Source organism: Bombina bombina, chromosome 7 (genome assembly GCF_027579735.1).
Source record: "Bombina bombina isolate aBomBom1 chromosome 7, aBomBom1.pri, whole genome shotgun sequence".
Lineage (NCBI taxonomy): Eukaryota > Metazoa > Chordata > Amphibia > Anura > Bombinatoridae > Bombina > Bombina bombina.
The window spans coordinates 452,636,461-452,659,063 of NC_069505.1; the positions used below are offsets into that span (position 1 = coordinate 452,636,461).

At 44.9% G+C, this 22,603-nt stretch overlaps 1 protein-coding gene across 1 annotated transcript in view; it reads right to left on the reverse strand.

Moving 5' to 3' along the window:
• The window catches only part of LOC128666694 (oocyte zinc finger protein XlCOF7.1-like), an 81,707-nt gene that overhangs the window by 38,574 nt on the left and 20,530 nt on the right, over positions 1 to 22,603 (reverse strand). The window contains exons 3-4 of the mRNA XM_053721432.1: positions 14,629 to 14,776; positions 1,697 to 1,795 (exon numbers count right to left, since the gene is read on the reverse strand). Of these exons, the coding sequence (XP_053577407.1) occupies positions 1,697 to 1,795; positions 14,629 to 14,776 (247 nt within the window). The remainder of the gene's footprint in view (positions 1 to 1,696; positions 1,796 to 14,628; positions 14,777 to 22,603) is intronic.

Sequence of the window (22,603 nt, forward strand, 5' to 3'; positions counted from 1 at the left end):
TACCCAGTAGAATAACCTAACAAACAATATAACCGTTTTCACCAGCCTTTCTGATTAACAGTTTTCAGGTAAAACAACAGCCTGCTGCTAATTAATTAGGGAGAGGTGAGTGGATAGAGACTATGAAGGACTCTGGGTCATAAATACCTTTCCAACACAATGTAACATATCCCCCCTAAGCTCAACCTATGGGAATGAGCGGCCTTCATCAATGAGCAATGCACACAGGATAGACCATCGGCATTACCAGCCCTATGCTCCACAGTAAAATGAAATGACTGAAGGCTGAGAAACCACATTCACCCCCTGGCATTTTTCACTTTACTCTGCCTCATCCAATTCAAAGGTGCTTGATTGGTAATCAGTTTAAATTTCCTTCCTAACAAATATTATTTTAGCTTTTTTTTCTAATCTTAAATAACACGGCAGCCCGAATAGAATCTACTACTGGCTGAGCTCGGGGCACATGTGTTTCACAGTCTGCACTGTGAAACACATCATCAAGATAGGCAGCAACATATTCTCTATGAGGCCAAAGTATCCTATCCATCATACACTGATAAGTAGCTGGAGCACTATGCAACCCAAATGGTAATACTTTATACTAAAATAAACCCTCAGGTGTAGAAAAAGCCATTTTTTATTTTGCTCATTCAGTCAGGGGAACCCGCCAGTAACCTTTTGTCAAATCTAAAGTACTTAAAAATCTGGAGCTCCCTAATCTCTCTATTAATTCATCAACCCACGGCTTAGGGTAAGCATCAAAATTAGAAATTTCATTCAATTTACAAAAATCATTACAGAATCAAATTTCATCATTTGGCTTGGGCGCTATAACAATAAGATTACTCCAGTCACTCTGTAATACTTCACTTACTCCCAAGTCTCCTAATATCAAGCAATTGCATTGTATCTAATATTTCAGGTTTAAGCAAAATACTTTTTACTAAAGTAACGTCGCTTACAGAATCAATGAGTGCTTGCACACTTACCTTCAACCCGCACAGTTCTTAAATGGTCCATAAAAATAGCACTAGTTACCACAGACAGCTTAGTGCAAATCAGTACAGTATTATCTCTGTTCCCATATTGCATTCCATGGGTTCTTCAATCTGTGGACAAATTCCTGACATTTGTAGCATCTTATTTGTCCTTCATTCTGTCCTTGTCTCATGGGTAGTTATTTCTCACCATGTCCCGGGCTGTGTACAGGACTTTTCTCCTCCCGCCTTGATCACAGTGATTATATTCAGATATAAAATGAAAGCAGCTGTAAAGGGTCCTCCTACTTGGGGATCATTATGTTATCAGGACTGATGAAACCAAACCCCAGAAATGTGCCAATAACTATTGAGTAACAGCCTATATTGCTCTGTGACACTCAGTGTGAGATTGTTTATATTAAGGTAACACCCTGACTGGTGACATAATGTACAGTACTTACAAACTATAAAAGCCAGGCAATACCTCATAAACAGGAGACATGTGACACACGTGCACCTACCTGCACTGCCGCTGTCACACACGTGCGCCTACCTGCACTGCCGCTGTCACACACGTGCACCTACCTGCACTGCCGCTGTCACACACGTGCACCTACCTGCACTGCCGCTGTCACACACGTGCACCTATCTGCACTGCCGCTGTCACACACGTGCACCTACCTGCACTGCCGCTGTCACACACGTGCACCTACCTGCACTGCCGCTGTCACACATTTCCTGCTCCGCAGCTTCAAGCTGACGCGTTACACTCAGATCTTCAGTCTCATCAACTACGTCAGCATTAACATCACCTGTCAGATCATTTATAGTTAGTTTAGATTTTATTTTCACTAATGATGTTAAATTTATAAATTGATATTTAATACTTTACATACCCTAGATACTTAAAGGGATAGCCTAGGCAAAATTAAACTTTCATGAGTCAGATAGAGCAGCAAATTTAAGCAACGTTCTAATTTACTCCTATTATCAATTTTTCTTCGTTCTCTAGGTATCTTTATTTAAAAAAGCAGGAATGTAAGGTTAGGAGCGGACCATTTTTGGTTCAGACCTGGGTAGCACTTTCTGATTGGTGTCTAAATGAAGCCACTTAGCAATAAAACAGAATTTATGCTTACCTGATAAATTACTTTCTCCAACGGTGTGTCCGGTCCACGGCGTCATCCTTACTTCTGGGATATTCTCTTCCCCAACAGGAAATGACAAAGAGCCCAGCAAAGCTGGTCACATGATCCCTCCTAGGCTCCGCCTACCCCAGTCATTCGACCGACGTACAGGAGGAAATATGCATAGGAGAAACCATATGATACCGTGGTGACTGTAGTTAGAAAAAATAATTCAACAGACCTGATTAAAAAAACCAGGGCGGGCCGTGGACCGGACACACCGTTGGAGAAAGTAATTTATCAGGTAAGCATAAATTCTGTTTTCTCCAACATAGGTGTGTCCGGTCCACGGCGTCATCCTTACTTGTGGGAACCAATACCAAAGCTTTAGGACACGGATGAAGGGAGGGAGCAAATCAGGTCACCTAAATGGAAGGCACCACGGCTTGCAAAACCTTTCTCCCAAAAATAGCCTCCGAAGAAGCAAAAGTATCAAATTTGTAAAATTTGGCAAAAGTGTGCAGTGAAGACCAAGTCGCTGCCTTACATATCTGGTCAACAGAAGCCTCGTTCTTGAAGGCCCATGTGGAAGCCACAGCCCTAGTGGAATGAGCTGTGATTCTTTCAGGAGGCTGCCGTCCGGCAGTCTCATAAGCCAATCGGATAATGCTTTTAAGCCAAAAAGAAAGAGAGGTAGAAGTTGCTTTTTGACCTCTCCTTTTACCAGAATAAACAACAAACAAAGAAGATGTTTGTCTGAAATCTTTAGTGGCCTCTAAATAGAATTTTAGAGCACGGACTACGTCCAAATTGTGTAACAAACGTTCCTTCTTTGAAACTGGATTCGGACACAAAGAAGGTACAACTATCTCCTGGTTAATATTTTTGTTGGAAACAACTTTCGGAAGAAAACCAGGCTTAGTACGCAAAACCACCTTATCTGCATGGAACACCAGATAGGGCGGAGAACACTGCAGAGCAGATAACTCAGAAACTCTTCTAGCAGAAGAAATTGCAACCAAAAACAAAACTTTCCAAGATAATAACTTAATATCTACGGAATGTAAGGGTTCAAACGGAACCCCTTGAAGAACTGAAAGAACTAGATTAAGACTCCAGGGAGGAGTCAAAGGTCTGTAAACAGGCTTGATTCTAACCAGAGCCTGAACAAACGCTTGAACGTCTGGCACAGCTGCCAGCCTTTTGTGAAGTAAAACAGATAAAGCAGAGATCTGTCCCTTCAGAGAACTTGCAGATAATCCTTTCTCCAAACCTTCTTGTAGAAAGGATAGAATCTTAGGAATTTTTATCTTGTTCCATGGGAATCCTTTAGATTCACACCAACAGATATATTTTTTCCATATTTTATGGTAAATTTTTCTAGTTACAGGCTTTCTAGCCTGAATCAGAGTATCTATTACAGAATCTGAAAAGCCACGCTTTGATAAAATCAAGCGTTCAATCTCCAAGCAGTCAGTTGGAGGGAAACCAGATTCGGATGTTCGAATGGACCTTGAACAAGAAGGTCCTGTCTCAAAGGTAGCTTCCATGGTGGAGCCGATGACATATTCACCAGGTCTGCATACCAAGTCCTGCGTGGCCACGCAGGAGCTATCAAGATCACCGAAGCCCTCTCCTGATTGATCCTGGCTACCAGCCTGGGAATGAGAGGAAACGGTGGGAATACATAAGCTAGGTTGAAGGTCCAAGGTGCTACTAGTGCATCTACTAGAGTCGCCTTGGGATCCCTGGATCTGGACCCGTAACAAGGAACCTTGAAGTTCTGACGAGAGGCCATCAGATCCATGTCTGGAATGCCCCATAATTAAGTTATTTGGGCAAAGATTTCCGGATGGAGTTCCCACTCCCCCGGATGGAATGTCTGACGACTCAGAAAATCCGCTTCCCAATTTTCCACTCCTGGGATGTGGATTGCAGACAAGTGGGAGGAGTGATCCTCCGCCCATTGAATTATCTTGGTCACTTCCTCCATCGCCAGGGAACTCCTTGTTCCCCCCTGATGGTTGATATATGCAACAGTCGTCATGTTGTCTGATTGAAACCTTATGAATTTGGCCTTTGCTAGATGAGGCCAAGCTTTGAGAGCATTGAATATCGCTCTCAGTTCCAGAATGTTTATCGGGAGAAGAGATTCTTCCCGAGACCATAGACCCTGAGCTTTCAGGGGTTCCCAGACCGCGCCCCAGCCCACCAGACTGGCGTCGGTCGTGACAATGACCCACTCTGGTCTGCGGAAGCTCATTCCCTGTGACAGGTTGTCCAGGATCAGCCACCAACGGAGTGAATCTCTGGTCCTTTGATCTACTTGAATCGTCGGAGACAAGTCTGTATAATCCCCATTCCACTGTCTGAGCATGCACAGTTGTAATGGTCTTAGATGAATTCGTGCAAAAGGAACTATGTCCATTGCTGCAACCATCAATCCTATTACTTCCATGCACTGCGCTATGGAAGGACGAAGAACAGAATGAAGTACTTGACAAGAGCTTAGAAGTTTTGATTTTCTGACCTCTGTCAGAAAAATCCTCAATTCTAAGGAATCTATTATTGTTCCCAAGAAGGGAACTCTTGTTGACGGGGACAGAGAACTTTTTTCTATGTTCACCTTCCATCCGTGAGATCTGAGAAAGGCTAGGACGATGTCCGTATGAGCCTTTGCTTTTGACAGAGACGACGCTTGAATCAGGATGTCGTCCAAGTACGGTACTACTGCAATGCCCCTTGGTCTTAGAACCGCTAGAAGGGACCCTAGTACCTTTGTGAAAATTCTCGGAGCAGTGGCTAATCCGAATGGAAGTGCCACAAACTGGTAATGCTTGTCCAGAAAAGCGAACCTTAGGAACTGATGATGTTCCTTGTGGATAGGAATATGTAGGTACGCTTCCTTTAAATCCACCGTGGTCATAAATTGACCTTCCTGGATGGTAGGAAGGATCGTTCGAATGGTTTCCATTTTGAACGATGGAACCCTGAGAAATTTGTTTAGGATCTTGAGATCTAAAATTGGTCTGAATGTTCCCTCTTTTTTGGGAACTATGAACAGGTTGGAGTAAAACCCCATCCCTTGTTCTCCTATTGGAACTGGATGAATTACTCCCATCTTTAACAGGTCTTCTACACAATGTAAGAATGCCTGTCTTTTTATTTGGTTTGAAGATAATTGAGACCTGTGGAACCTTCCCCTTGGGGGTAGTTCCTTGAATTCCAGGAGATAACCTTGAGAAACTATTTCTAGTGCCCAAGGATCCTGAACATCTCTTGCCCAGGCCTGAGCAAAGAGAGAAAGTCTGCCCCCCACCAGATCCGGTCCCGGATCGGGGGCCATCCCTTCATGCTGTTTTGGTAGCAGTGGCAGGCTTCTTGGCCTGCTTACCCTTGTTCCAGCCTTGCATCGGTCTCCAGGCTGGTTTGGGTTGAGAAGTATTACCCTCTTGCTTAGAGGATGTAGAAGTAGAGGCTGGTCCGTTTCTGCGAAAGGGACGAAAATTAGGCTTATTTCTAGCCTTAAAAGACCTATCCTGAGGAAGGGCGTGGCCCTTTCCCCCGGTGATGTCTGAAATAATCTCTTTCAAATCAGGACCAAACAGTGTTTTACCCTTGAAAGGGATGTTAAGCAATTTTGTCTTGGAAGACACATCCGCTGACCAAGACTTTAGCCAAAGCACTCTGCGCGCCACGATAGCAAACCCTGAATTTTTCGCCGCTAATCTAGCTAATTGCAAAGCGGCATCTAGAATAAAAGAGTTAGCCAATTTAAGTGCTTGAACTCTGTCCATAACCTCCTCATACGAAGATTCTTTATTGAGCGACTTTTCTAGTTCTTCGAACCAGAAACACGCTGCCGTAGTGACAGGAACAATGCATGAAATTGGTTGTAGAAGGTAACCTTGCTGAACAAACATCTTTTTAAGCAAACCCTCTAATTTTTTATCCATAGGATCTTTGAAAGCACAACTATCTTCTATGGGAATAGTAGTGCGTTTGTTTAGAGTAGAGACCGCCCCCTCGACCTTAGGGACTGTCTGCCATAAGTCCTTTCTGGGGTCGACTATAGGAAATAATTTCTTAAATATAGGGGGAGGAACAAAAGGTATGCCGGGCCTTTCCCATTCCTTATTTACTATGTCCGCCACCCGCTTGGGTATAGGAAAAGCATCGGGGGGCACCGGAACCTCTAGGAACTTGTCCATCTTACATAATTTCTCTGGAATGACCAAATTGTCACAATCATCCAGAGTAGATAATACCTCCTTAAGCAGTGCGCGGAGATGTTCTAATTTAAATTTAAATGTTACAACATCAGGTTCAGCTTGTTGAGAAATTTTTCCTGAATCTGAAATTTCTCCCTCAGACAAAACCTCCATCCTGGCCCCTTCAGATTGGTGTGAGGGTATGTCAGAAACGTTATCATCAGCGTCCTCTTGCTCTTCAGTGTTTAAAACAGAGCAATCGCGCTTTCTCTGATAAGTAGGCATTTTAGATAAAATATTTGCAATAGAATTATCCATAACAGCCATTAATTGTTGCATGGTAATAAGTATTGGCGCACTAGATGTACTAGGGGCCTCTTGTGTGGGCAAAACTGGTGTAGACACAGAAGGGGATGATGCAGTACCATGCTTACTCCCCTCATCTGAAGAATCATCTTGGGCAATATTATTATCTGTGGCATCATTGTCCCTACTTTGTTTGGACACTATGTCACAATTATCACATATATTTAAATGGGGAGACACATTGGCTTTCATACATATAGAACATCGCTTATCTGATGGTTCAGACATGTTAAACAGGCTTAAACTTGTCAACAAAGCACAAAAAACGTTTTAAAATAAAACCGTTACTGTCACTTTAAATTTTAAACAGAACACACTTTATTACTGAATATGCGAAAAAGCATGAAGCAATTGTTCAAAATTCACCAAAATTTCACCACAGTGTCTTAAAGCCTTAAAAGTATTGCACACCAAATTTGAAAGCTTTAACCCTTAAAATAACGGAACCGGAGCCGTTTTTACATTTAACCCCTATACAGTCCCAGGTATCTGCTTTGCTGAGACCCAACCAAGCCCAGAGGGGAATACGATACCAAATGACGCCTTCTATAAGCTTTTTCAGTGGTTCTTAGCTCCTCACACATGCATCTGCATGCCTTGCTTTCCAAAAACAACTGCGCATTAGTGGCGCGAAAATGAGGCTCTGCCTATGACTAGAGAAGGCCCCCATCTGAAAAAGGTGTCCATACAGTGCCTGCTGTTTTTTAACAACAATCCCCAAGATTATAATAACTATAAAGAGTTATAATCTGCCAAATATGCTTAGCAAAGTAATCGTTTTAGCCCAGAAAAATGTCTACCAGTTTTTTAAGCCCTTATAAAGCCCTTTATTCTTTTACTTAATCTAAGAAAATGGCTTACCGGTCCCCATAGGGAAAATGACAGCCTTCCAGCATTACAAAGTCTTGTTAGAAATGTGGCCAGTCATACCTCAGGCAGAAAAGTCTGCCAACTGCTTCCCCCAACAGAAGTTACTTCATCTCAACAGTCCTGTGTGGAAACAGCAATCGATTTTAGTAACGTTTGCTAAAATCATCTTCCTCTTACAAACAGAAATCTTCTTCTCTTTTCTGTTTCAGAGTAAATAGTACATACCAGCACTATTTTAAAATAACAAACACTTGATTGAAGAATAAAAACTACATTTAAACACCAAAAAACTCTTAGCCATCTCCGTGGAGATGTTGCCTGTGCAACGGCAAAGAGAATGACTGGGGTAGGCGGAGCCTAGGAGGGATCATGTGACCAGCTTTGCTGGGCTCTTTGCCATTTCCTGTTGGGGAAGAGAATATCCCACAAGTAAGGATGACGCCGTGGACCGGACACACCTATGTTGGAGAAAGTATGTTTTAATTAAGGCATGTACATTATTTTTTTAGACATAGTGCTATTGCACCTTTAATAGACTACAGTATAGTGTAAATATAACTTTATTGCTATATTCGCTTTATTGCGGTGGTCTGGAACCAACCCCGCAATATCTCCGAGGTACGTCTGTATCCAAGTGGTTTCAGTATCTAAAAAAAGGAAATTTATGCTTACAAGATAAATTAATTTCTTTTACGATATACCGAGTCCACGGGTTTCATCCTTTACTTGTGGGATATATTCCTCCTGCTAACAGGAAGTGGCAAAGAGCACCACAGCAGAGCTGCTATATAGCTCCTCCCTTAAATCCTCCCCCCAGTCATTAGACCGAAGGTATAGGAAGAGAAAGGGAAAGAACCAACAAGGTGCAGAGGTGACTGAAGTTTATATAAAAAATAAATCCTGTCTCAAAATGACAGGGTGGGCCGTGGACTCGGTATATCGTAAAATAAATTAATTTATCAGGCAAGCATAAATTTCCTTTTCTTTTACAAGATATACCGAGTCCACGGGTTTCATCCTTTACTTGTGAGATACCAATACCAAAGCTTTAGGACACGGATGAAAGGGAGGGACAAGACAGGAACCTAAACGGAAGGCACCACTGCTTGAAGCAGCTTTCTCCCAAAAATAGCCTCAGAAGAAGCAAAAGTATCAAATTTGGAAAATTTGGAAAAAGTATGAAGGGAGGACCAAGTCGCAGCCTTACAAATCTGTTCAACAGAAGCATCATTCTTAAAAGCCCAGGTGGAAGCCACAGCTCTAGTGAAATGAGCCGTAATCCTTTCAGGGGGCTGCTGTCCAGCAGTCTCATATGCCAGGCGGATGATGCTTCTCAGCCAAAAAGAGAGAGAGGTAGCCGTAGCTTTTTGACCCCTACGCTTCCCAGAATTAACAACAAACAGGGAAGATGTTTGACGGAACTCCTTGGTCGCTTGTAAATAAAATTTTAAAGAGCGAACCACATCCAAATTATGTAACAAACGTTCCTTCTTAGAGAAAGGATTAGGACACAAGGAAGGAACCACAATTTCCTGATTAATATTCTTATTTGAAACAACCTTAGGAAGGAATCAAGGTTAAGTACGCAAAACCACCTTATCAGAATGGAATATAAGATAAGGGGAATCATATTGCAACGCAGAAAGATCAGAAACTCTTCAAGCCGAAGAAATAGCTACTAAAAACAAAACTTTCCAAGATAACAATTTAATATCTATGGAATGCATGGGTTCAAACGGAACCCCTTGAAGAACATTAAGAACTAAATTCAAGCTCCATGGCGGAGCAATTGTTTTGAACACAGGCTTGATTCTGATTAAAGCCTGACAAAATGCCTGAACATCTGGGACATCTGCCAGACGCTTGTGAAGCAAAATTGACAAAGCAGAAATTTGTCCCTTCAAGGAACTAGCTGATAAACCCTTCTCCAATCCTTCTTGGAGAAAAGACAGAATCCTAGGAATCCTAACCTTACTCCATGAGTAATCCTTGGATTCACACCAATAAAGATATTTACGCCATATCTTATGGTAAATTTTTCTAGTGACCGGCTTGCGCGCCTGAATCAGAGTATCAATGACCGGCTCAGAGAAACCCTGCTTAGATAAAATCAAGCGTTCAATCTCCAAGCAGTCAGCTGCAGAGAAGTGAGCTTTGGATGTTGGAAAGGACCTTGAATGAGAAGGTCCTTTATCAATGGCAGTCTCCACGGTGGCAGAGACGACATGTCCACTAGATCTGCATACCAGGTCCTGCGTGGCCACGCAGGCGCTATCAGAATTACTGAAGCCCTCTCCTGTTTGATTCTGGCAATCACACGAGGAAGGAGAGGAAAAGGAGGAAACACATAAGCCAGGTTGAACGACCAAGGTACTGCTAGAGCATCTATCAGTACAGCCCGGGGATCCCTTGACCTGGACCCGTAATGTGGAAGTTTAGCATTCTGTCGAGATGCCATCAGATCCAATTCCGGTGTGCCCCATCGATGAGTCAAGGTTGCAAACACCTCCGGGTGGAGTTCCCACTCCCCCGGATGAAAAGTTTGACGACTTAGAAAATCCGCTTCCCAGTTTTCTACTCCTGGGATATAGATTGCAGACAGATGGCAAGAGTGAGCCTCCGCCCATCGAATTATCTTTGATACTTCTATCATCGCTAGAGAACTCCTTGTTCCCCCCTGATGATTGATATATGCCACCGTCGTGATATTGTCCGACTGGAATCTTATGAATTTGGCCGAAGCCAACTGAGGCCACACTATCAGCGCGTTGAATATCACTCTCAGTTCCAGAATATTGATTGGCAATTGAGACTCTGTCTGAGTCCACACACCCTGAGCCTTCAGGGGATTCCAGACTGCACCCCAGCCCAGAAGACTGGCGTCCGTCGTTACTATTACCCAAGATGGCCTGCGGAAACACATCCCTTGGGACAGATTGTCCTGCGACAACCACCACCGAAGAGAGTCTCTGGTCTCTTGGTCCAGATTTATCTGAGGAGATAAATTCGCATAATCCCCATTCCACTGACTGAGCATGCACAGTTGTAGTGGTCTGAGATGAAAGCGAGCAAACGTGATGATATCCATTGCCGCTACCATTAGTCCAATGACTTCCATACACTGAGCCACTGATGGCCGATGAATGGACTGCAGAGCCCTGCAAGTATTTAGAATCTTTGATTTTCTGACTTCTGTCAGAAATATCTTCATGTTTGCTGAGTCTATCAGAGTTCCCAGGAATGGAACTCTTGTCTGTGGAACTAGTGAACTCTTCTCTACATTCACTTTCCAACCGTGAGTTCTCAGAAGTGACAACACGATGTCCGTGTGAGATTTGGACAGATGATAGGTTGACGCCTGGATAAAGATATCGTTCAGATAGGGCGCCACCGTTATGCCTCGCGGCCTGAGAACAGCTAGAAGAGACAGTAGAACCTTTGTGAAGATCCTGGGAGCCGTGGCCAACCCGAAGGGAAGGGCCACAAACTGATAATGTTTGTCCTGAAATGCAAATCGCAGGAACTGATGATGATCCTCGTGGATAGCGATGAAAAGGTACGCATCCTTCAGATCCACCGTGGTCATGTATTGACCCTCCTGGATCATAGGCAGAATTGTACGAATGGTCTCCATCTTGAACGATGGGACTCTGAGGAACTTGTTTAGACATTTGAGATCTAAAATCGGTCTGAAGGTTCCCTCTTTTTTGGGAACCACAAATAAGTTTGAATAGAACCCCTGCCCTCGTTCCCGATCTGGAACTGGGCAAATTACACCCATGGTGTAGAGGTCTTTTACACAGCGTAAGAACGCCTCTCTTTTTGTCTGGTCTACAGACAATCTTGAAAGATGAAATCTTCCCCTTGGGGGGGAAGTCCTTGAATTCCAACTGATACCCCTGAGTCACAAATTCCAATGCCCAGGGATCCTGTACATCCCTTGCCCAAGCCTGAGCAAAGAAAGAGAGTCTGCCCCCTACTAGATCTGGTCCCGGATCGAGGGCTGCCCCTTCATGCTGTCTTGGTAGCAGCAGTGGGCTTTTTGACTTGTTTACCTTTATTCCAGGCCTGGTTAGGTATCCAGACCGCCTTGGATTGCGCAAAGTTCCCCTCCTGCTTAGTGGAGGAAGAGGAAGCAGAGGATGTTCCGTTAAAATTTCGAAAAAAACGAAAATTATTTTGTTTACTCCTCATCTTGAGGGGCTTGTCCTGAGGTAGGGCGTTGCCCTTACCTCCAGTAATGTCAGAGATTATTTCATTCAGTTCAGGCCCAAATAGGGTCTTACCCTTGAAGGGAATAGACAAAAGCTTAGATTTAGACGATACGTCAGCCGACCATGACTTTAACCATAATGCTCTACGCGCTACAATGGCAAAGCCTGTGTTTTTCGCTGCTAACTTTGCAATTTGAAAAGCAGCATCAAGAATTAGCTAATTTAAGAGCCTTAATTCTGTCTAAATTGTCCTCTAAAGGTGTCTCAACCTTCAGAGATTCTTCCAGGGTGTCAAACCAAAAAGCAGCTGCAGTAGTTACTGGAACCATGCAAGCTATAGGTTGTAAGAGAAAACACTGGTGAACAAAAATTTTCTTTAGAAGACCCTCTAATTTTTTATCCATAGGGTCTTTAAAAGCACAACTTTCCTCAATGGGTATAGTTGTACGTTTAGCTAGAGTAAATATAGCTCCCTCTACCTGGGAATCAATTGCCAAAAATCCCGCATGGTGTCAGATATGGGAAACATTTTTCTAAAATTAGGAGGGGGAGAAAACGGTATACCTGGTCTATCGCATTCCTTCTTAACAATTTCCGAAATTCTCTTAGGAACCGGAAAAACATCTGTGTAAGTAGGTACTTCCAAATATTTGTCCATTTTACACAATTTTTCTGGAGGAACCGTGATCGGGTCACAATCATCCAGAGTTGCCAAAACCTCCCTGAGCAATAAGCGGAGGTGTTCTAATTTAAATTTAAAGGACATGAAGTCTGAATCTGTCTGAGGTAATACATTTCCTGACTCTGAAAGTTCTCCCTCAGACATAAAATCCCTGAACCCCACATCAGAGCATTGGGAGGGTACATCAGAAATAGTCACTAAGGCGTCAGAGGGTTCATTATTTGTATTAATATCTGCCCTATGGCGTTAACCCTGCAAGGCTGGCAGCTTAGACAATACCTCTGTAAGGGTGGTAGACATAACTGCAGCCATATCTTGCAAAGTAAAAGAATTAGACGCACTAGAAGTACTTGGCGTCGCTTGCATGGGCGTTAAAGGTTGTGACACTTGGGGAGAATTAGATGGCATATCTTGATTCTCTGCCTGAGAATCCTGAGACCCACTTTCTTTATTTAAAATGTGATCCTTACAGTGTAAGGCCCTTTCAGTACAAGAAGGGCACAATGTAAGAGCGGGTTCCACCATGGCTACTAAACACATAGAACACTGACATCCCATTTCAGACGTTGTACAGACTAGTAATAACAGCACAAGTCGTTCCCAATCTTTATTATATGTGAAAAAAACAATTCAGCACAAAAACGGTTACTGCGCCTTTAAGAATAAAAAGTGTACACTGTTTTGGCAAAGTCGTTAAAACGATAATCAAAATGAACAATTTTGTTGTTATTAGAGCCTAATGTGCTATCTGATATTGCACCACAAGTAATAGGAGAGTAAAAATGTAATTTTAGGAAATTAGGCAGTAAAAACGATTTGCAGACAAATTTCACTTAATGACTTCTGCACCTCGCTACAGCTCCGCTGTGGTACCTACCTGCCCCCAAGACCTGTCAAAACGATCCGGTCCCACTCCAAAATACAGCCTTACAGTCTGGTTCCAACCGGAGCTAATGGCTGCTACCTCTCCAGAAACTAACTGCGCACTGAAGCGCGAAATTAGGCCCCGCCCATCATGTCTGATGAGCCAAAACTTGAGAAAACGACATGAGAAGCATTTTACCAATAAACATATGTACACGCTGCTTTTTTGGTAAAAAACATGCCATGTGAACGCCACAGAAAATATTCAACTTAGCCTCAATAAACCCCATAGTCGTTTAACATCAGGTGTTTCCTAGGCTGCCCCAGTGTCTAAACCACGTAGCCCTTAAGTATCCCATGTTATCTAGAATGGGATAATAATACACAGGTTACCACAGTACTATCCTCTAAAAAGGAATACTGCTTACCCTTGCCCCGCATGGGGAATATGTCAGCCAAATTCTGATATATCAGGTTTCCTCAGAATGGAAATGACTGCACATACCTTGATATTGCTTGCAACAAGAAATCGTTCCCCCATACTGAAGACTTCTCCTGTACTTCCTCAGCAAAACTTGTGGGAACGAAAATCGATCTTAGTTACTACTGCTAAGATCATCAGACTCAGGGCATGATTCTTCTTACATGTCATGCCAGAGTAAAAACAGTACTCACCGGTACCATTTAAAATAAAAAATTCTTGATTGAAGAAAAACTAAACTATCTTTTTATCACCACATAAACTTTACCCTTCCTATTGCTAGCATAGGCAAAGAAAATGACTGGGGGGAGGAGTTAAGGGAGGAGCTATATAGCAGCTCTGCTGTGGTGCTCTTTGCCACTTCCTGTTAGCAGGAGGAATATATCCCACAAGTAAAGGATAAAACCTGTGGACTCAGTATATCTTGTAAAAGAAAATGTATATATTGACGTCTGCATGTAATTTTATCACTAGTGACCCTGCAACTATATGTGTTTAACCCTCTGAACGAGTAAAACACATAGATAAAGATCCGCTTGTGAGCTGTAGAAGAAGAAAATGTTAGCTGCATAGCTGGGTTGTCCAACTACCACTGTTGACTGGGTGAGATATTTATTACTAAACAGCATTACCTGAGTGAGATATTTATTACTACACAGCGTTACCTGAGTGAGATATTTATTACTACACAGCGTTACCTGAGTGAGATATTTATTACTACACAGCGTTACCTGAGTGAGATATTTATTACTACACGGCGTTACCTGAGTGAGATATTTATTACTACACGGCGTCACCTGAGTGAGATATTTATTACTACACAGCGTTACCTAAGCTCTCATTTCCTGGGATCTCTATAGTCCTTGGTACTTGCTGAGTCTCCATCATGACGTCCTTGTATAGCTCCTTGTGTCCCTCTATATAATCCCACTCCTCCATAGAGAAATATACGGCAACGTCATCACACTTTATAGGCACCTGAAACACACACAACTCATTCAGCGCTGACACAGGGACTGGTTCTGTCACACACTTTATAGGCACCTGAAACACACACACAACTCATTCAATGCTGACACAGGGACTGGTTCTGTCATACACTTTATAGGCACCTGAAACACACACACACACACAACTCATTCAGCGCTGACACAGGGACTGGTTCTGTTACACACTTTATAGGCACCTGAAACACACACACACACACAACTCATTCAGCACTGACACAGGGACTGGTTCTGTCACACACTTTATAGGCACCTGAAACACACACACACACACACACAATTCATTCAGCGCTGACACAGGGACTGGTTCTGTCACACACTTTATAGGCACCTGAAACACAAACAACTCATTCAGCGCTGACACAGGGACTGGTTCTGTCACACACTTTATAGGCACCAGAAACACACACACAACTCATTCAGCACTGACACAGGGACTGGTTCTGTCATCACACTTTATAGGCACCTGAAACACACACACAACTCATTCAGCGCTGACACAGGGACTGGTTCTGTCACACACTTTATAGGCACCTGAAACACACAACTCATTCAGCACTGACACAGGGACTGGTTCTGTCACACACTTTATAAGCACCTGAAACACACACAACTCATTCAGTGCTGACACAGGGACTGGTTCTGTCACACACTTTATAGGCACCTGAAACACACACACAACTCATTCAGCGCTGACACAGGGACTGGTTCTGTCACACACTTTATAGGCACCTGAAACACACACACAACTCATTCAGCGCTGACACAGGGACTGGTTCTGTCACACAGTTTATAGGCACCTGAAACACACACACAACTCATTCAGCGCTGACACAGGGACTGGTTCTGTCACACACTTTATAGGCACCTGAAACACACACACAACTTATTCAGCACTGACACAGGGACTGGTTCTGTCATCACACTTTATAGGCACCTGAAACACACACACACAGCTCATTCAGCACTGACAGAGACTGGTTCTGTCACACACTTTATAGGCACCTGAAACACACAATCACACACAACTCATTCAGCACTGACACAGGGACTGGTTCTGTCACACACTTTATAAGCACCTGAAACACACACAGCTCATTCAGCGCTGACACAGGGACTGGTTCTGTCACACACTTTATAGGCACCTGAAACAAACACAACTCATTCAGCACTGACACAGGGACTGGTTCTGTCACACACTTTATAGGCACATGAAACACACACACAACTCATTCAGCGCTGACACAGGGACTGGTTCTGTCACACACTTTATAGGCACCTGAAACACACACAACTCATTCAGCACTGACACAGGGATTGGTTCTGTCACACACTTTATAGGCACCTGAAACACACACACACACACAACTCATTCAGCACTGACACAGGGACTGGTTCTGTCACACACTTTATAGGCACCTGAAACACACACACGCAACTCATTCAGCGCTGACACAGGGACTGGTTCTGTCACACACTATTACTGATAGAGCCAGGATAATGTTACTGGGAACATACAGAGACACTGACAGGAGGTAGGAAATACACACAGGGTCAGATGGGTCAGTAAAGGGAGTCACTGTGCCCTGACACTGTATAATATCACATTCCCCAGCAGTGTCACCTCTCCGCGCAGCCAGTGAATGCTGATGTGTGATAATGTTACTGAGAACATGCAGAGTCACAGACAGAAGGTAGGAAATACACACAGGGTCAGTAAAGGGAGTCACTGTGCCCTGACATTGTATAATGTCACATTCCCCAGCAGTGTCACCTCTCCGCTCAGCCGGTGACTGCTGCTGTGTGATAATGTTACTGAGAACATGCAGAGACACAGACATAAGGTAGGAATTACACACAGGGTCAGATGGGTCAGTAAAGGGAGTCACTGTGCCCTGACACTGTATAATGTCACATTACCCAGCAGTGTCACCTCTCCGCTCAGCCGGTGAATGCTGCTGTGTGATAATGTTACTGAGAACATGCAGAGACACAGACAGAAGGTAGGAAATACACAAAGGGTCAGATGGGTCAGTAAAGGGAGTCACTGTGCCCTGACACTGTATAATGTCACATTCCCCAGCAGTGTCACCTCTCCGCTCAGCCGGTGAGTGCTGCTGTGTGATAATGTTACTGAGAACATGCAGAGACACAGACAGAAGGTAGGAAATACACACAGGGTCAGTAAAGGGAGTCACTGTGCCCTGACACTGTATAATGTCACATTCCCCAGCAGTGTCACCTCTCCGCTCAGCCGGTGAATGCTGCTGTATGATAATGTTACTGAGAACATGCAGAGACACAGACAGAAGGTAGGAAATACACACAGGGTCAGTAAAGGGAGTCACTGTGCCCTGAAACTGTATAATGTCACATTCCCCAGCAGTGTCACCTCTCCGCTCAGCCGGTGACTGCTGCTGTGTGATAATGTTACTGAGAACATGCAGAGACACAGACAGAAGGTAGGAAATACACACAGGGTCAGATGGGTCAGTAAAGGGAGTCACTGTGCCCTGACACTGTATAATGTCACATTCCCCAGCAGTGTCACCTCACCGCTCAGCCGGTGAATGCTGCTGTGTGATAATGTTACTGAGAACATGCAGAGACACAGACAGAAGGTAGGAAATACACACAGGGTCAGATGGGTCAGTAAAGGGAGTCACTGTGCCCTGACACTGTATAATGTCACATTCCCCAGCAGTGTCACCTCACCGCTCAGCCGGTGAGTGCTGCTGTGTGATAATGTTACTGAGAACATGCAGAGACACAGACAGAAGGTAGGAAATACACACAGGGTCAGATGGGTCAGTAAAGGGAGTCACTGTGCCCTGACACTGTATAATGTCACATTCCCCAGCAGTGTCACCTCTCCGCTCAGCCGGTGACTGCTGCTGTGTGATAATGTTACTGAGAACATGCAGAGACACAGAAAGAAGGTAGGAAATACACACAAGGTCAGATGGGTCAGTAAAGGGAGTCACTGTGCCTTGACACTGTATAATGTCACATTCCCCAGCAGTGTCACCTCTCCGCTCAGCCGGTGAATGCTGCTGTGTGATAATGTTACTGAGAACATGCAGAGACACAGACAGAAGGTAGGAAATACACACAGGGTCAGTAAAGGGAGTCACTGTGCCCTGAAACTGTATAATTTCACATTCCCCAGCAGTGTCACCTCTCCGCTCAGCCGGTGACTGCTGCTGTGTGATAATGTTACTGAGAACATGCAGAGACACAGACAGAAGGTAGGAAATACACACAGGGTCAGATGGGTCAGTAAAGGGAGTCACTGTGGCCTGACACTGTATAATGTCACATTCCCCAGCAGTGTCACCTCTCCGCTCAGCCGGTGAGTGCTGCTGTGTGATAATGTTACTGAGAACATGCAGAGACACAGACAGAAGGTAGGAAATACACACAGGGTCAGATGGGTCAGTAAAGGGAGTCACTGTGGCCTGACACTGTATAATGTCACATTCCCCAGCAGTGTCACCTCTCCGCTCAGCCGGTGACTGCTGCTGTGTGATAATGTTACTGAGAACATGCAGAGACACAGACAGAGGTAGGAAATACACACAGGGTCAGTAAAGGGAGTCACTGTGCCCTGACACTGTAAAATGTCACATTCCCCAGGAGTGTCACCTCTCTGCTCAGCCAGTGAATGCTGCTGTGTGATAATGTTACTGAGAACATGCAGAGACACAGACAGAAGGTAGGAAATACACACAGGGTCAGATGGGTCAGTAAAGGGAGTCACTGTGCCCTGACACTGTATAATGTCACATTCCCCAGCAGTGTCACCTCTCTGCTCAGCCGGTGAATGCTGCTGTGTGATAATGTTACTGAGAACATGCAGAGACACAGACAGAAGGTAGGAAATACACAAAGGGTCAGATGGGTCAATAAAGGGAGTCACTGTGCCCTGACACTGTATAATGTCACATTCCCCAGCAGTGTCACCTCTCCGCTCAGCCGGTGAGTGCTGCTGTGTGATAATGTTACTGAGAACATGCAGAGACACAGACAGAAGGTAGGAAATACACACAGGGTCAGTAAAGGGAGTCACTGTGCCCTGACACTGTATAATGTCACATTCCCCAGCAGTGTCACCTCTCCGCTCAGCCGGTGACTGCTGCTGTGTGATAATGTTACTGAGAACATGCAGAGACACAGACAGAAGGTTAGGAAATACACACAGGGTCAGATGGGTCAGTAAAGGGAGTCACTGTGCCCTGACACTGTATAATGTCACATTCCCCAGCAGTGTCACCTCACCGCTCAGCCGGTGAATGCTGCTGTGTGATAATGTTACTGAGAACATGCAGAGACACAGACAGAAGGTAGGAAATACACACAGGGTCAGTAAAGGGAGTCACTGTGCCCTGAAACTGTATAATTTCACATTCCCCAGCAGTGTCACCTCTCCGCTCAGCCGGTGAGTGCTGCTGTGTGATAATGTTACTGAGAACATGCAGAGACACAGACAGAGGTAGGAAATACACACAGGGTCAGTAAAGGGAGTCACTGTGCCCTGACACTGTATAATGTCACATTCCCCAGGAGTGTCACCTCTCCGCTCAGCCGGTGAATGCTGCTGTGTGATAATGTTACTGAGAACATGCAGAGACACAGACAGAAGGTAGGAAATAAACACAGGGTCAGATGAGTCAGTAAAGGGAGGCACTGTGCCCTGAAACTGTATAATGTCACATTTCCCAGCAGTGTCACCTCTCCGCTCAGCCGGTGACTGCTGCTGTGTGATAATGTTACTGAGAACATGCAGAGACACAGACAGAAGGTAGGAAATACACACAGGGTCAGATGGATCAGTAAAGGGAGTCACTGTGGCCTGACACTGTATAATGTCACATTCCCCAGCAGTGTCACCTCTCCGCTCAGCCGGTGACTGCTGCTGTGTGATAATGTTACTGAGAACATGCAGAGACACAGACATAAGGTAGGAATTACACACTGGGTCAGATGGGTCAGTAAAGGGAGTCACTGTGCCCTGACACTGTATAATGTCACATTACCCAGCAGTGTCACCTCTCCGCTCAGCCGGTGAATGCTGCTGTGTGATAATGTTACTGAGAACATGCAGAGACACAGACAGAAGGTAGGAAATACACAAAGGGTCAGATGGGTCAGTAAAGGGAGTCACTGTGCCCTGACACTGTATAATGTCACATTCCCCAGCAGTGTCACCTCTCCGCTCAGCCGGTGAGTGCTGCTGTGTGATAATGTTACTGAGAACATGCAGAGACACAGACAGAAGGTAGGAAATACACACAGGGTCAGTAAAGGGAGTCACTGTGCCCTGACACTGTATAATGTCACATTCCCCAGCAGTGTCACCTCTCCGCTCAGCCGGTGAATGCTGCTGTATGATAATGTTACTGAGAACATGCAGAGACACAGACAGAAGGTAGGAAATACACACAGGGTCAGTAAAGGGAGTCACTGTGCCCTGAAACTGTATAATGTCACATTCCCCAGCAGTGTCACCTCTCCGCTCAGCCGGTGACTGCTGCTGTGTGATAATGTTACTGAGAACATGCAGAGACACAGACAGAAGGTAGGAAATACACACAGGGTCAGATGGGTCAGTAAAGGGAGTCACTGTGCCCTGACACTGTATAATGTCACATTCCCCAGCAGTGTCACCTCACCGCTCAGCCGGTGAATGCTGCTGTGTGATAATGTTACTGAGAACATGCAGAGACACAGACAGAAGGTAGGAAATACACACAGGGTCAGATGGGTCAGTAAAGGGAGTCACTGTGCCCTGACACTGTATAATGTCACATTCCCCAGCAGTGTCACCTCTCCGCTCAGCCGGTGACTGCTGCTGTGTGATAATGTTACTGAGAACATGCAGAGACACAGAAAGAAGGTAGGAAATACACACAAGGTCAGATGGGTCAGTAAAGGGAGTCACTGTGCCTTGACACTGTATAATGTCACATTCCCCAGCAGTGTCACCTCTCCGTTCAGCCGGTGAATGCTGCTGTGTGATAATGTTACTGAGAACATGCAGAGACACAGACAGAAGGTAGGAAATACACACAGGGTCAGTAAAGGGAGTCACTGTGCCCTGAAACTGTATAATTTCACATTCCCCAGCAGTGTCACCTCTCCGCTCAGCCGGTGACTGCTGCTGTGTGATAATGTTACTGAGAACATGCAGAGACACAGACAGAAGGTAGGAAATACACACAGGGTCAGATGGGTCAGTAAAGGGAGTCACTGTGGCCTGACACTGTATAATGTCACATTCCCCAGCAGTGTCACCTCTCCGCTCAGCCGGTGAGTGCTGCTGTGTGATAATGTTACTGAGAACATGCAGAGACACAGACAGAAGGTAGGAAATACACACAGGGTCAGATGGGTCAGTAAAGGGAGTCACTGTGGCCTGACACTGTATAATGTCACATTCCCCAGCAGTGTCACCTCTCCGCTCAGCCGGTGACTGCTGCTGTGTGATAATGTTACTGAGAACATGCAGAGACACAGACAGAGGTAGGAAATACACACAGGGTCAGTAAAGGGAGTCACTGTGCCCTGACACTGTATAATGTCACATTCCCCAGGAGTGTCACCTCTCTGCTCAGCCAGTGAATGCTGCTGTGTGATAATGTTACTGAGAACATGCAGAGACACAGACAGAAGGTAGGAAATACACACAGGGTCAGATGGGTCAGTAAAGGGAGTCACTGTGCCCTGACACTGTATAATGTCACATTCCCCAGCAGTGTCACCTCTCTGCTCAGCCGGTGAATGCTGCTGTGTGATAATGTTACTGAGAACATGCAGAGACACAGACAGAAGGTAGGAAATACACAAAGGGTCAGATGGGTCAATAAAGGGAGTCACTGTGCCCTGACACTGTATAATGTCACATTCCCCAGCAGTGTCACCTCTCCGCTCAGCCGGTGAGTGCTGCTGTGTGATAATGTTACTGAGAACATGCAGAGACACAGACAGAAGGTAGGAAATACACACAGGGTCAGTAAAGGGAGTCACTGTGCCCTGACACTGTATAATGTCACATTCCCCAGCAGTGTCACCTCTCCGCTCAGCCGGTGACTGCTGCTGTGTGATAATGTTACTGAGAACATGCAGAGACACAGACAGAAGGTTAGGAAATACACACAGGGTCAGATGGGTCAGTAAAGGGAGTCACTGTGCCCTGACACTGTATAATGTCACATTCCCCAGCAGTGTCACCTCACCGCTCAGCCGGTGAATGCTGCTGTGTGATAATGTTACTGAGAACATGCAGAGACACAGACAGAAGGTAGGAAATACACACAGGGTCAGTAAAGGGAGTCACTGTGCCCTGAAACTGTATAATTTCACATTCCCCAGCAGTGTCACCTCTCCGCTCAGCCGGTGAGTGCTGCTGTGTGATAATGTTACTGAGAACATGCAGAGACACAGACAGAGGTAGGAAATACACACAGGGTCAGTAAAGGGAGTCACTGTGCCCTGACACTGTATAATGTCACATTCCCCAGGAGTGTCACCTCTCCGCTCAGCCGGTGAATGCTGCTGTGTGATAATGTTACTGAGAACATGCAGAGACACAGACAGAAGGTAGGAAATAAACACAGGGTCAGATGAGTCAGTAAAGGGAGGCACTGTGCCCTGAAACTGTATAATGTCACATTCCCCAGCAGTGTCACCTCTCCGCTCAGCCGGTGACTGCTGCTGTGTGATAATGTTACTGAGAACATGCAGAGACACAGACAGAAGGTAGGAAATACACACAGGGTCAGATGGATCAGTAAAGGGA